The sequence below is a fragment of the Rattus rattus genome, chromosome 9 (genome assembly GCF_011064425.1).
Source record: "Rattus rattus isolate New Zealand chromosome 9, Rrattus_CSIRO_v1, whole genome shotgun sequence".
NCBI classification, from domain to species: domain Eukaryota; kingdom Metazoa; phylum Chordata; class Mammalia; order Rodentia; family Muridae; genus Rattus; species Rattus rattus.
In genome coordinates, this window is record NC_046162.1 from 37,722,550 (window position 1) to 37,734,337 (window position 11,788).

Genomic DNA, 11,788 nt, shown 5'->3' on the forward strand with positions numbered 1-11,788 from the left:
AGCCAGAGAACCAGCCTATAGGCAGTGTTCTTCCATGGTTCCTGCCTTGAGTTCCCACCCTGACTTCCCTCAATGATGGAGTGGGACCTGGGAGTCTAAGGCAGTAAAGTACATTTATTAAATAAGCCCCTTTCTCCCCTAAGTTGCTCCTGATCAGAGTGGTTTTTACCACAGCAACAGAGATAAAGTAGAACGAAGGCCAATGATGGTTGTGGCCATGGCTGTGACTAGGGAGAAGGGTCAGTTTGAGAACATTCAAAGGCCTGAACTAATTTCAGCTTGACCTCTGGGGCACATGTTGGATGCCAAGGCAGGAAAGATTTTAACAGTTTCTCCTGTGGAGATGGCGTTGTTGAAATGAATCTTAACTGTGGTTGCATCAGAATGCTAGGCTCGTGTTGTTAAAATACACATTTCTGGAGTCTGCCCTCAGAATGTGGATTTGGCAGGCCTAGTGAGGGGGCCTGAGAACTGGAATTTCTGATTTGTCTTCAGGTGGCCCTGATGCCACCTCAGGAACAATCCAAGAACTACCTTGTAGATCTATATATCCCTGTCCCTCCAGCTTTCTGGGCCTTACCTGTAAATGGATGAATGATGAAATGTCCCATGTGGTTCCCACTGGTGAGGTTGAAGGTCAGCTTCCCTTGGGAGCTGGAGTCTGGGTCCCAGGCCTCTAGCTGAAGCACAGAGGTACCCAAGGGGGCATCTTCCCGGACAGAGGGGTAGAACACAGGTCTAGACATGGAAGGAATGTTGTCATTGATGTCTGTAACTTCAATGTAGACTTCAGTGACAGCAGAGAGGGGAACGGAGCCTCTGTCCACAGCCAACACCGTCAACCAGTAGTAGGGTGCGAATTCTCGGTCCAGAGGTGCCAGAGTCTCGAGCATTCCTGGGGACAGCAAGTGACCAAACTCATTATACTCAGATCTCAGGGAGGCTTTAGAAACCACCCTACCCAGGGCTGGGGAGGTGGCTCAGTTAAGTGTCTGCTGTACAAGAACCCGAGTTCAGATCTCCTACATAAAAATTGGTCATGGTGGCATGCAGCCATGATCCCAGCACTAGGGAGGAGGGGTGGTAGAGAGGGAAGAGTCTGTGAGGCTTTTTGGCTGCCAATCTAGCTGCAGCAGTGAGCTCTGGGTTCTGTAATGACTGTCTCAAATAATAAAGTGGAGATCAATAGAGGATGAAGCCTAATTTATCAACCTCTGGTCTCAATGTGTCTGCCTACATGTCTACAGACACGCACATGTATGTATGCCCAGTACACACATACATGAATGTATATATAGATATACATACACACACACAATTAATAAATAGAAAAACCTCACCTTACCCAACATCTACTGATCTGTATGTGGAAAGGATGTTAACAGAAAGATCAGGGAAAGGGGTAGGAAGTAGGGCTGTCAGGATGAGGTGGGAGATGCTAAGGTGGACGTCCATTTAGTAGAACCTCTCAGCCTTTCTCTGCTAAAATGGGCCCTCCCTTCTGACATACAGATATACAAGGCTTCCAGAAGACAGTAGACATTTACTGGCTTCCACCAACTCCTTCAACTCAACTTCCAGCTAGTCACTTCCACATTCTGTAAGTGAGATATACTATAGCTGGCCTTGGCCTGATTCCATTAGTCCTTAAATCCGGATAGATTTTCAAATTACTGGTTAGGGGTTTGATGAATACATTTCTGATTCCCTACTTTGTCACTTCGTGGTCTTAGGGGCTCAGCTCCATTCTTTGGTCCATTTACTCTAGATGCTGCCCAAAGGAGGCATAATTTTGGTCAAGATCATATAGTAAGAGAAAGATCGGCTGCTAGGCATGGCGCAGGCCTTTCGACTCAGCACAAGGGAGGCAGAAACAGGAATCTCTGTGAGACTGAGACCAACCTGGGCTACAGAGTGAGTTCCAGGCCAGCCAGGAACCCTGGCAGAGAGGAGGAGAAGAAGGATGAGGGGAAGAGGAGAGGAAGAATGGGGGAGGAAGAAGGAGAGAAGGAGGAGGACAAGGAGAAGGAAATAGAGATTTAAATTCTGAGTCTAGAGTCTACTAAATGCACTCTACGCACCATACTTTTGCCCTGGAAACAAACTACAATTTCAGGCCTTAAGATATATCACAGAGCCACAGTAATAAAACAATATGGTATTGGCAAAAAACAGATTAGAGAGCAAAGAAACAAAAACCAGAGACCCAAACGTGAGTATATGTAACCAGTTACTTAATATTTGACAAAAACGCCAATGACATATGCTAAGGAAAAGAAACCATCCTCAACAAATGGCCCTGGGAAAACTGGGGGCCCACATGCCGAAGAATGAAATCACACCCATCTCTACTACATTGCCCAAAAATTAATTCCAGACCAACCAAAGATGTAGATTTGAAAGCCGAAACACTGAAGCTGTCAGAAGAAAGTGCAGGCCTTGCCTGTGAGATACAAGTGGGAGAAAGGACTTCTCGAATCGAACTCCACTTCCCATGAATTACGGCCAACAACTGACAAGTGGGACTTCGTGAGACTGCAAAGCTTTGCATAGCTAGAGAACCCACCAACCGGCTGGAGAGGAGACCCACAGAACGAGACTCTTTGGCAGTTACACATCTGAAAGAGGATTGATATCCAGACTATATAAAGAACTCAAGAGGTTGGGGATTTAGCTCAGTGGTAGAGTGCTTGCCTAGGAAGCGCAAGACCCTGGGTTCGGTCCCCAGCTCCGGAAAAAAAAAAAAAAGAACTCAAAAAAATCAAGCTTTAAAAAAAATTTGAACAACTATTCAAAAATGGGCCTGGAATCTGAGAAGAGAGTTTTCAAAGGAAGGAAAAAGTGACTAAGAAACGTCTCAAAACACTTTTCACCATCTCTAGAAATTAGGGAAGTGCACAACAACACAACCTTTGTGTTTTCATCGAACACAGGCCAGAATGGCAAAGATCAACGGAAGTGCTGACAGCAAACGTTGGAGGGGATGTGGGGAGAAGAGAACCCTCCATCACTGGGAGCGGGCTTGTAGGTTGGTACAGCCGCTGTGGAAATCAGTATGGAGAATTCTCAAAAACTCAAATAAATTGACTCTTTGACTCTGGTGTATGACTCCTGGTGTATGCCCAAAGGATACCACATCCTACTCCACAGATACTCGCCCGCCATCTTCATTGCTGCTCTATTCTAGTAGCTAGGAAGTAGAAACCTAAATGTCCTACAACTGATGAGGGTATAGTGAACGTGTGCTTCATATATACAATGGAGTGCTATTCGCCTGTAGAGAAAGAGGAAGTCATGAGCTTTGCAGGTAAATGGATGGAACTAGGAGCAGCCAGATTGACTGACGTAACCCAGGCCCAGAAAGACAAACGTGGCGCGATCGCACATATTGGAGGCTCCGAGCTCCAAATCTTCTTCGTATGTGAGTACATAGTCCATAGGAACCACAGAGACCAGGAAAATGAAACTGGATCGTGCCAGGATGTGGGGTTTGGGGAGCAATAGAGTGGGGAAGAGCAGTGTACACATGATCTGATCCCAGAAATGGGAACGGGGAGCTTCTTTGAGGAGCAAGGGTGTGAATAGAGAAGAAAGAGGGAGGAAGGTAAAGAGGAATAGCAGGGTGCAAGTGATCCGGTGAAATGGTGAGAAGCAGAGGGCCTTTTAGGGAAAGGGGACAGAGATCAATCCAGAAGAAAGTGAAGTGGGGAAAAGAACAAATAGTATGTCTTTAAAAGCTATAAGAAATCACACCGTTAACTATTTACTGAAAAACAAACAGAACCCCCAAACACCTATAAAACATGTAATTCAGTGTATAGATATTCACATATAGTTTTAATGAACTTTTGTTATCTGGACTGACTGGGCTTCCTCCAAGAGCCAAAAAGACCAACTAAACAAAAACCCCAACGCCAGACATGAGAAGCCCTCTTTGGACCCAAAACACAGAGCCTATTGCTGTTGCTCTTGGCGAGTGCTGGAGGTGAAAGGTAAGTCCTTATTACTGAAGACACCATGTTCTTCCAAAACAGGGCCCAGAGAGCCCTGAGCTGGAACTGAGTTGAAAGCCTCCTCCCTGAGGACCAGCTCTCATGGTCCCAGAAGGTATCACGCAAGCTTCCAAAGAAGGGAGGCAACCAGCAGTTCTACCCAACTATGATGCCTATGAACCACATCAACAAATATCATGGCACAATAACCCTAGTAGTGGCAAGTATACTAAAAGCTCTCTAATTGGACTGAAGACCTGCTCAACAAGAGAGAGGCCATGATTGATACTGGAAACCTCGCTAACCACTCAGTGCTAATGATGAAGTCACAGATACTGGAGAAGAATCTACAACTACTAATTCACTAAACCATCATAATCCCTAAAACAATCTATGCATTTGTCCGTTTTCCCACAGATATGTCTTCTTCCCTCATCAAAGAAGCGTCTCTTTGCGACAGATGGAGGTCATCCCAGAAAACCACAACCAATCAAAACACAGAGTCGAGGAGCCCAGTCACAGTGGATACATCTACAAAACACTCCTGCATCTAAGGCTCAGGGAACATTGTAGAATATTGGGTGGAAAGACTGTAAGAGACAGAAAGCCGGGGAGTTTGATCTAAGATCGTGTTTCCTAGTAAGATCAGAAGCTATACCCATAGAATCTCACCAACATGACTGCCCATATGTAAGCTGAACAAAAAAGACACCTATTGGGGTTGGGGATTTAGCTCAGTGGTAGAGCGCTTGCCTAGGAAGCGCAAGGCCCTGAGTTCGGTCCCCAGATCCGAAAAAAAGAACCAAAAAAAAAAAAAAAGACACCTATGAACGTGTATGTCAAACTGGCTGGAGAGAAGGCCACAAGACTTCTATACACGGAACTATAGGCAACTAAGGAAGCCTGGGAATGGGAGAGGTGGCTTTCCCCAGGGAAAAGCAGACCAACTGGTTGTCCAGTGCCAAATGCTCAGCCCTGAAAGCATACACATTCATACAGGTAGCATCGTATGGGCTGGATAGGTTATATTTAGGAATATACATGTATGTACATATACATATATGCATACAATAACAATTAGTAAAGAAACAAAGGAGGCCACAAATTTAAAGGAGAGCAAGGAGGCATATATGGGAGAGCTTGGAGGGGAGATAGGAAAGGAGAAGTGCAATTGAATTTTAGTCTCAAAGATTAAAAAAAGTGGGGCTGGCTGGAGTGATGGCTCAGTAGTTAAGAGCACTGGCTGCTCTTCCAGAGGTCCTGAGTTCAATTCCCAGTAACCACATGGGGGCTCACCACCATCTGTAATGGGATCTGCTGCTCTCTCCTGGTGTGTCTGAAGTCAGCTACAGTGTACTCACACAAATAAAATAAATAAATCTTTTTTAAAACTATTTTAAAAAGGAAAAAGTGTATAGCTACTATGTATCACTTTCACAAAGGGAATATGTATATTTATTATACACATATAGTGTGCATTTTACACATACATGTATATATGTGTGTGAGTCATAAAGACAAATTTTAAATACAAGGAGCAGAAGGGCGAATCTCCACTTGTCCCTGTGTTCCTTTCATCCCACTGTCCTCCAGGCCCTGGCTCTCCATGTACCTCACCCCAGTACCTGTGTCTTGGTTGATGCTGAAGGCTTCCAGGCCAGTGCCAGCCCGTAGGAAGTACTGGAGCTCTCCATCCAAGCCACTGTCATCATCCTGAGCTGTGACTACCATTACCGGGGTCCCTGCAGGGCTGTTCTCCTGTACCTGGCCCTGGTACACAAAGGAGGAAAAGTGGGGAGAGTGGAGATTCTCATTTACATCCATGACTAACACTTCTACGTGGCAGAGGGTCCTGCGGGATAGAGGCTTCCCACTGTCACTGGCCCAAAAGCTCAGATTGTATCCAGCCCGTCTCTCAAAGTCCAACTCTTTTTCCAGACTCAGAGCTCCAGTCATCGGGTGCACCTGGAAAGTTCCGTGGGCATCCTCCACCAGGATATATTTCACTTCACCTGCAGGGCCCAGGTCAGGGTCAGAGGCATCTAGGAATGTCAAGACCGTCCCGAGGGGCATGTCCTCGGGCACCTTCAGTCTCCTGTGCTCTGTGATACACTGGGGAGGGTTGTCATTGATATCCTCCAACGTGACTATCAAGTCAGTGACAGAGAAGAGCTGGTGGCCCTTTGTGGGCTGGTCCCTGGCCTCTGCCTTGAGTATGTACTGAGACTCAGATTCCCTGTCAAGGTGTCCTGTGACAACCAACTCCCCAGTGAGTGGGTGGAGAGAGAACTTCTCTGTAGGGGTTAGTAGGGTGTAGCGAACCCTCCCGTTGTCCTCTGAGTCGGCGTCCTCTGTCTTCAGCTCTGCAATCGTGGTTCCAACTTCCGTGTCCTCAGAAATGGTAAGTTGGTACCCACCTGGAGGAAACCTAGGTGGGTTATCATTCCAGTCTTTCACCGTCACTGTCAACAACTTCCAGGAGGACTTCGGAGGAGTGCCCAGGTCATACACGGTCACATTGAGGACATAGAAGCTAGTGGTCTCATAGTCCAAGGCTGCTGCCACCGTGAGCAGCCCCGTCTCCAGCTCAATGTCAAAACAACCTTCCTCATTGCCATCCGAAATCACGTAGACCAGCTTGCCATGAAAGCCGGTATCTGGATCAGTGGCTGCCAGGCGGGCCAAGGGGGTGTTGATGGGAACCTGCTCCAGAATGTCAATGGACTGGGGGAAGTGGTCCTCAAACTGGGGAGCGTGATGGTTGATCTGATAGTTGCTAAGGGAGGTGAATTCCTCTTCACCCAACTCTTGGCTCTGAAGCCCAGCAGATTGGAGGATGGTTTTTGTGATATGGGTCAGCACTCCTGTTTTATCACACTGTACAGGGACCTCGGAGTGAGGGTCCTTCACCACAGTGACTTTCAGAGTTGTGGGGGAGGCATAGTTCTTCCCATCAGAGGCTGTAATCTTCAGAGAATAGATGGTGGGCCGAACAGCAGTGAGGTTCATAAAAGAGCGTTTGAGAGATATCACTCCCGAGAAATGGTTGAGATGGAAATAGTCTTGTTCGTTGCCAGACACAATTTCATATTTCAGGTTCTGAAGTTCGTCCATGTCTATTGCAGACACAGCCATTATCGACTTCCCAACCGGCGCGTCTTGACGGAGGGACACAGTACAGTTGACTTCCTCAAACATAGGCTGATTGTCATTCAAATTCTTGAGCCTCAGAGAAACAGACACTTCCTTCTCCTGGCGAAAAGGGGACCCCCAGTCTGACGCTCGGACCCGAAAGGTATAAATTCTCTTCATGAGTTCATAGTCCATGGGTTTGGTGGTGGAGATGACCCCCAGAAGAGGGTCAATAGAGAACGGCACAGCTTTGGGGCCAGTGATGGAATAGGTGATGTGTCCATTGTCCCCATGGTCCTGGTCTGTGGCTGTCACAGTCAAAACACTGGTGCCAGGGGGGATGTTCTCATCCAAGGTCCCTTCGTAGGAAGAGCTGTTGAAGACTGGGGCGTGGTTGTTACAGTCCACAATATCAATGATCACAGTGGTGGTGGCCTGACCCAGGGAAGTTTTGACATGGAGCTGGTACTGGTTTCGCTCATGGAAGTCCACAAGCTTCGTGGTGGTGATCAGGCCTGTTCGAGCATTCAACTTGAATGCTGTGTTCCCGGAGGATGGCTTTAGAGAATAACGCAAATTGGGGAGAGCCGTGGTGACCTTCACCAATGCCACACGGCTTCCGGGAGGAGAGAATTCACTGAGCTTTACTCTGTAAACTGCTTTCTCGAATCTGAGGTTGGCCAGTGTCCACGATGGGAGATGGAAGGCCCTGATGATGGAGTGGGGTGGAAATCTGCTCCAACTGTGGGTCTGGAGGCTGATGTTGAAGCCATGAGGGTGTTCTGCCCAATTAATGTCCCTGACTGCCACCAAATTGAACTCATTGCCTTGGGCATAGGACCTGAGGACCTTGAAGTACTTTCCAGGGTCACCACCAACCACCTCCAGGGAATCTACTTCAGCTCCTGAACCATTTGTGTCCACTGTGACGATGGCATAGATGTCACCTTCATCACCTTCTGGTGGATTCAGGACCACTAAGTTGATAGCTGGAGGCTTCCTATGCACAGGCTCCACACGAATTACCAATGAAGCCAAGTTGCCAAATCCATTGCCCTCTGAGATTTTTCTCATGCGGTCCACAGCCAGCACCTGGAGCTCATACTTGCCTCGCCATGTGACATTCAGCTTTCCAGCCACAGTGACCACCCCACTGGTGGGGTGGATGGCAAAGACCTCTGACCTGGCATTAAAAGCATAATAGAACTCAGCGTTCTGGCCCAGATCGGCATCTGTGGCAGTCACTTTGCAGATGGGGCTTTTGAGGGGCCTGTCCTCCGAGATGGTGACTCTGTAGGAAGGTGGGGAAAAGAGGGGCTTCAGGTCATTCTGGTCCAGGATGTGGACCACCACTTGGGTCAGCGCTTCGAACTCCAGGCTCTTGTCCGAGGCTTGCACGATGAGCGTGTAGCTGTCTCGCACCTCCCTGTTGAGAAGTGCCGTGTTGCTGCTCTTGGTCCTTATTCTCAGAAAGCAGAAGTTGCCTACCACATGCTCCTCCGTCTTAAATACTCCGGCTGCATCTCCAGAGATGATCCGGTACTTCACCACCCAGTGGGGCTCTGCTAGATACATGCCCATCTTCACTGGGCTCTCCACATAGGTCTTGGGAGCAGAGTTTTCATAGATGGTGGCGTTGTACAAGGAATGCGTGAAGCGCCAAGACAAGGGGGGGATGGTTTCTTCTAGGGGCTTCTCACAGGCTGCACGGTGGAGCAACAGGATGGCTAGACCCAGCAGGACAAGAGTCATGGTGAAAAACTCCTGAATAAGAGAGAGAGAGTTCAAGTCAGAGAGGAGATGGCTCCCAGCACTGTGGTCCTTTCTTTTTTGAAAGCATAAGTTAATAACTGATTTAAGACATTTTCATACATGAATATAATGTATGTGATCATCTTTACCCTCATTACCCTCTTTTGTTCTTCCTCCCATCCCCCCAGATCCCCTTCCTCAATAGCGCAAGAGAAGATGCAGAGTTAAAAACGTAGTTACACCTGCTCCCCACCCGTGATGGTGGGCAGAGGCTCTGACGTACGCTGTGTGAGACACAGACAGCTGGACATATTCTCTCAGCAACATCCTGTGGTTACATCCTAGTTTTGATTGGCTCCTTCCAACCCCAACTCTGACCCCAGAAAACTTTGTAGCTACCTTGAGAAGGTAAAATTGTTCCACCTCTTAGCCGAGGACCCAAGCTTGGAAATTTCTCCATGTAAGGCCCCTCCACTGGTGCTGAGCTGGAGCCAGAATGAACTGCATTTGTTCACACAGGGACTACAGAAAACCACTGCCGTCAAGATCCCAGATCCGGTACCAGGCTACCTGGGATCTGAGCCCCTGCTCCCCATCTGCTAAATGGTTAACCCTCCAGTCCCTGACCTCTGCGAACCTTGATTCCTTATTCCATAGCATAGGCATAAAAACAGTATCTAGATGGTCCTGGTGAAGATGGTCCAGTGGTTAAGAGTACACACAGCTCTTCCAGAGGACTCGAGTTTGGCTCCCAGTGCCCACCTCAGGCAGTTCCCGATTACATCTAACTTCAGCTCCAGAAAATCTGACACCTTCTTTTGGCCTCTGCAGGCACCCGCACTCACTTACACAAACCCACACATCGACACATGCATACACATATGATTTAAAATAATATGATATATATGTTTATGTCTTACTTAGGGTTGAAGATAGAGTGCTTGCAATCCCAGCAGGCAGGAGGTAGAGGAAGGGGCATCCAAAGTTCAAGGTCACCCTTTTTTACATATCAAGTTTAAGGCCATGATAGGCAACGTGAGACCCTATCTTTAAAAAAAAAAAAGTGTGAGTGACTCTATCTTATAGCAGATAAGATAAATTGTGTAAACTAAAGGAGAAAATGAAGGTGGGGGATCTAGCAGAGATCGGTACGAGGTAAGTTCGAACAACATTAGCCATTATTAAGAATGGGAAGGATGAGTTCAGGGCCTTGCACCTACCAGGAGGCTGACCGGGAGCTGGATGAAGCTTCCGTAGTCACTGGCTGGGCTGCATCCCCTGTCTCAGGCTTAGGGACACCTAGCTCATCCCTGCTGACTGTGAACAGAGCTTAACTCCAGATAGACAACTCCTAGACTCAGGGAATGTCACAGCCAAAAATGGACCTCCAAGAGGCTCCTGTGCAGACGGGCAAAGCGTCCCATTCTGGGGATAGGGCTTTCCTCAGCTCACATGGTGGGCGGCCAGGTCTGAACTGGTTCAGGGAACTGGTTCTCCTTGAACTAACCTCTTGACTCCTCTGTCCTCTCTACTCCATTGCTGTGTCCCATAGAGCTGAGCCTGCTCCAGAGAACTGGGGATAGAAGCCGACTTGGGAGCCCAGTGAGAGAGGGCTGAAGCCCGGTCTGCCCCTGGGAACCCCATTCCCAGGAACACCCTGGCTGCAGGCCATGTGTGCAGCATTCCTGGGTAAGACGGGACAGACTCGTTTTTCTGGTTATCTTGCTCTTCAAAGACACCGAAGAGTTAAATTTCCAGGGCAAGGGGGAAAGGAGAAGGGCGCCACCTCTTCTCAGAGTCCCCAGTGAACAGGGCACAGGGTTCCCTGACAGTCTGCAGGAAATGTTTCGAGATGGAAGGCGGGAACAGAAAAGCCCACCTGACCCAGGTTCTGGACAGAAGAGGGGCAGGATTTAGCCCACCTTTCTAACTTCAACACCACAGTCTGCTGCTTAAGACCGTGTTGGGGCGCCTGGAGTTAACCTCAGCAAAAGGATACAGGACAGAGGCAGACACCACGCTTGGAGGTCCCTAAATCAGTGTTTCTCACCCTCATGCCCACCCCCTCACCCCGTCCCCCACCGCCTAGTTCTTACCTTATTCCGTCCTGCAGTATGTGCAGAAGCCATACAGGAACCCCGCCCCCAGACCCTCAAGGAGGAGGGGACCCTGAATCACTCAGGCCCCAGTTCTCACAGGATTGTGTGCTCTCTTGAAATCCCAGGAGGAAAGAACCCTTACCCCGGTAAAGGATCCTCAGCTCCAGGGAGCCAGGTGCTTGCAGCCCGCCCTGGCTGCTCTGCTTGCCCCGCTGTGCAGGGCGCTTCCTGTTCCCCTGGGTCAGCACCAGCAATGGGCAGGTCCCAACAAGAGCAGGCTCAGCCGGCATAGGCGCCAAGCCGACCCGTTAAGATGCACTGTAGGGATGAGGTGGCCACAGGGTCTCCCTGGAGGATGAGAAGCAGAGAGATGCACCCTGGGGTGGTAGCATGATGCATGTACCCACGTGCAAAGCGTAGGACTGACAGACAGCCACAGTGGGCAGGCAACCTATGGAGGGAGGACACTGTGCCTACACGTGGCTGTTCCCTGGCACCCAGTACCAACAGGTGGGCATGCTCCCAGGGTGTAGAGGCACCCAGGCCTCCCTGTCTCACCCTCTGAACCTCCCATACCCAGGAGCACTACATGAGACTTCTTGTAAAAAACACCCAGTAGTTCATATCTTCATATATATCATTTACCAGTTAAAATTTTTCTAAGTTTCCCATAATTCTTAGATTACGATCTTATCACCTTAGGACGGTGCAAAAGGTCCCGGAATCACCTGGTGTGGTTGGTGATGCTGTCACACCATCCCCCATGCTACTGATGTACTGGAACTGCCTTTACCTTCTGCAAACACATTCTTT

The 11,788-nt window shown here is 48.6% G+C and overlaps 1 protein-coding gene across 1 annotated transcript in view; it reads right to left on the bottom strand.

Moving 5' to 3' along the window:
- The window catches only part of Fat2 (FAT atypical cadherin 2), a 65,764-nt gene extending 54,312 nt beyond the window's left edge, over window positions 1-11,452 (bottom strand). The window contains exons 1-4 of the mRNA XM_032912167.1: window positions 11,118-11,452; window positions 9,797-9,923; window positions 5,618-8,888; window positions 581-895 (exon numbers count right to left, since the gene is read on the bottom strand). Of these exons, the coding sequence (XP_032768058.1) occupies window positions 581-895; window positions 5,618-8,876 (3,574 nt within the window). The 5' untranslated portion in view covers window positions 8,877-8,888; window positions 9,797-9,923; window positions 11,118-11,452. The remainder of the gene's footprint in view (window positions 1-580; window positions 896-5,617; window positions 8,889-9,796; window positions 9,924-11,117) is intronic.
- Window positions 11,453-11,788: the final 336 nt, after the last annotated feature.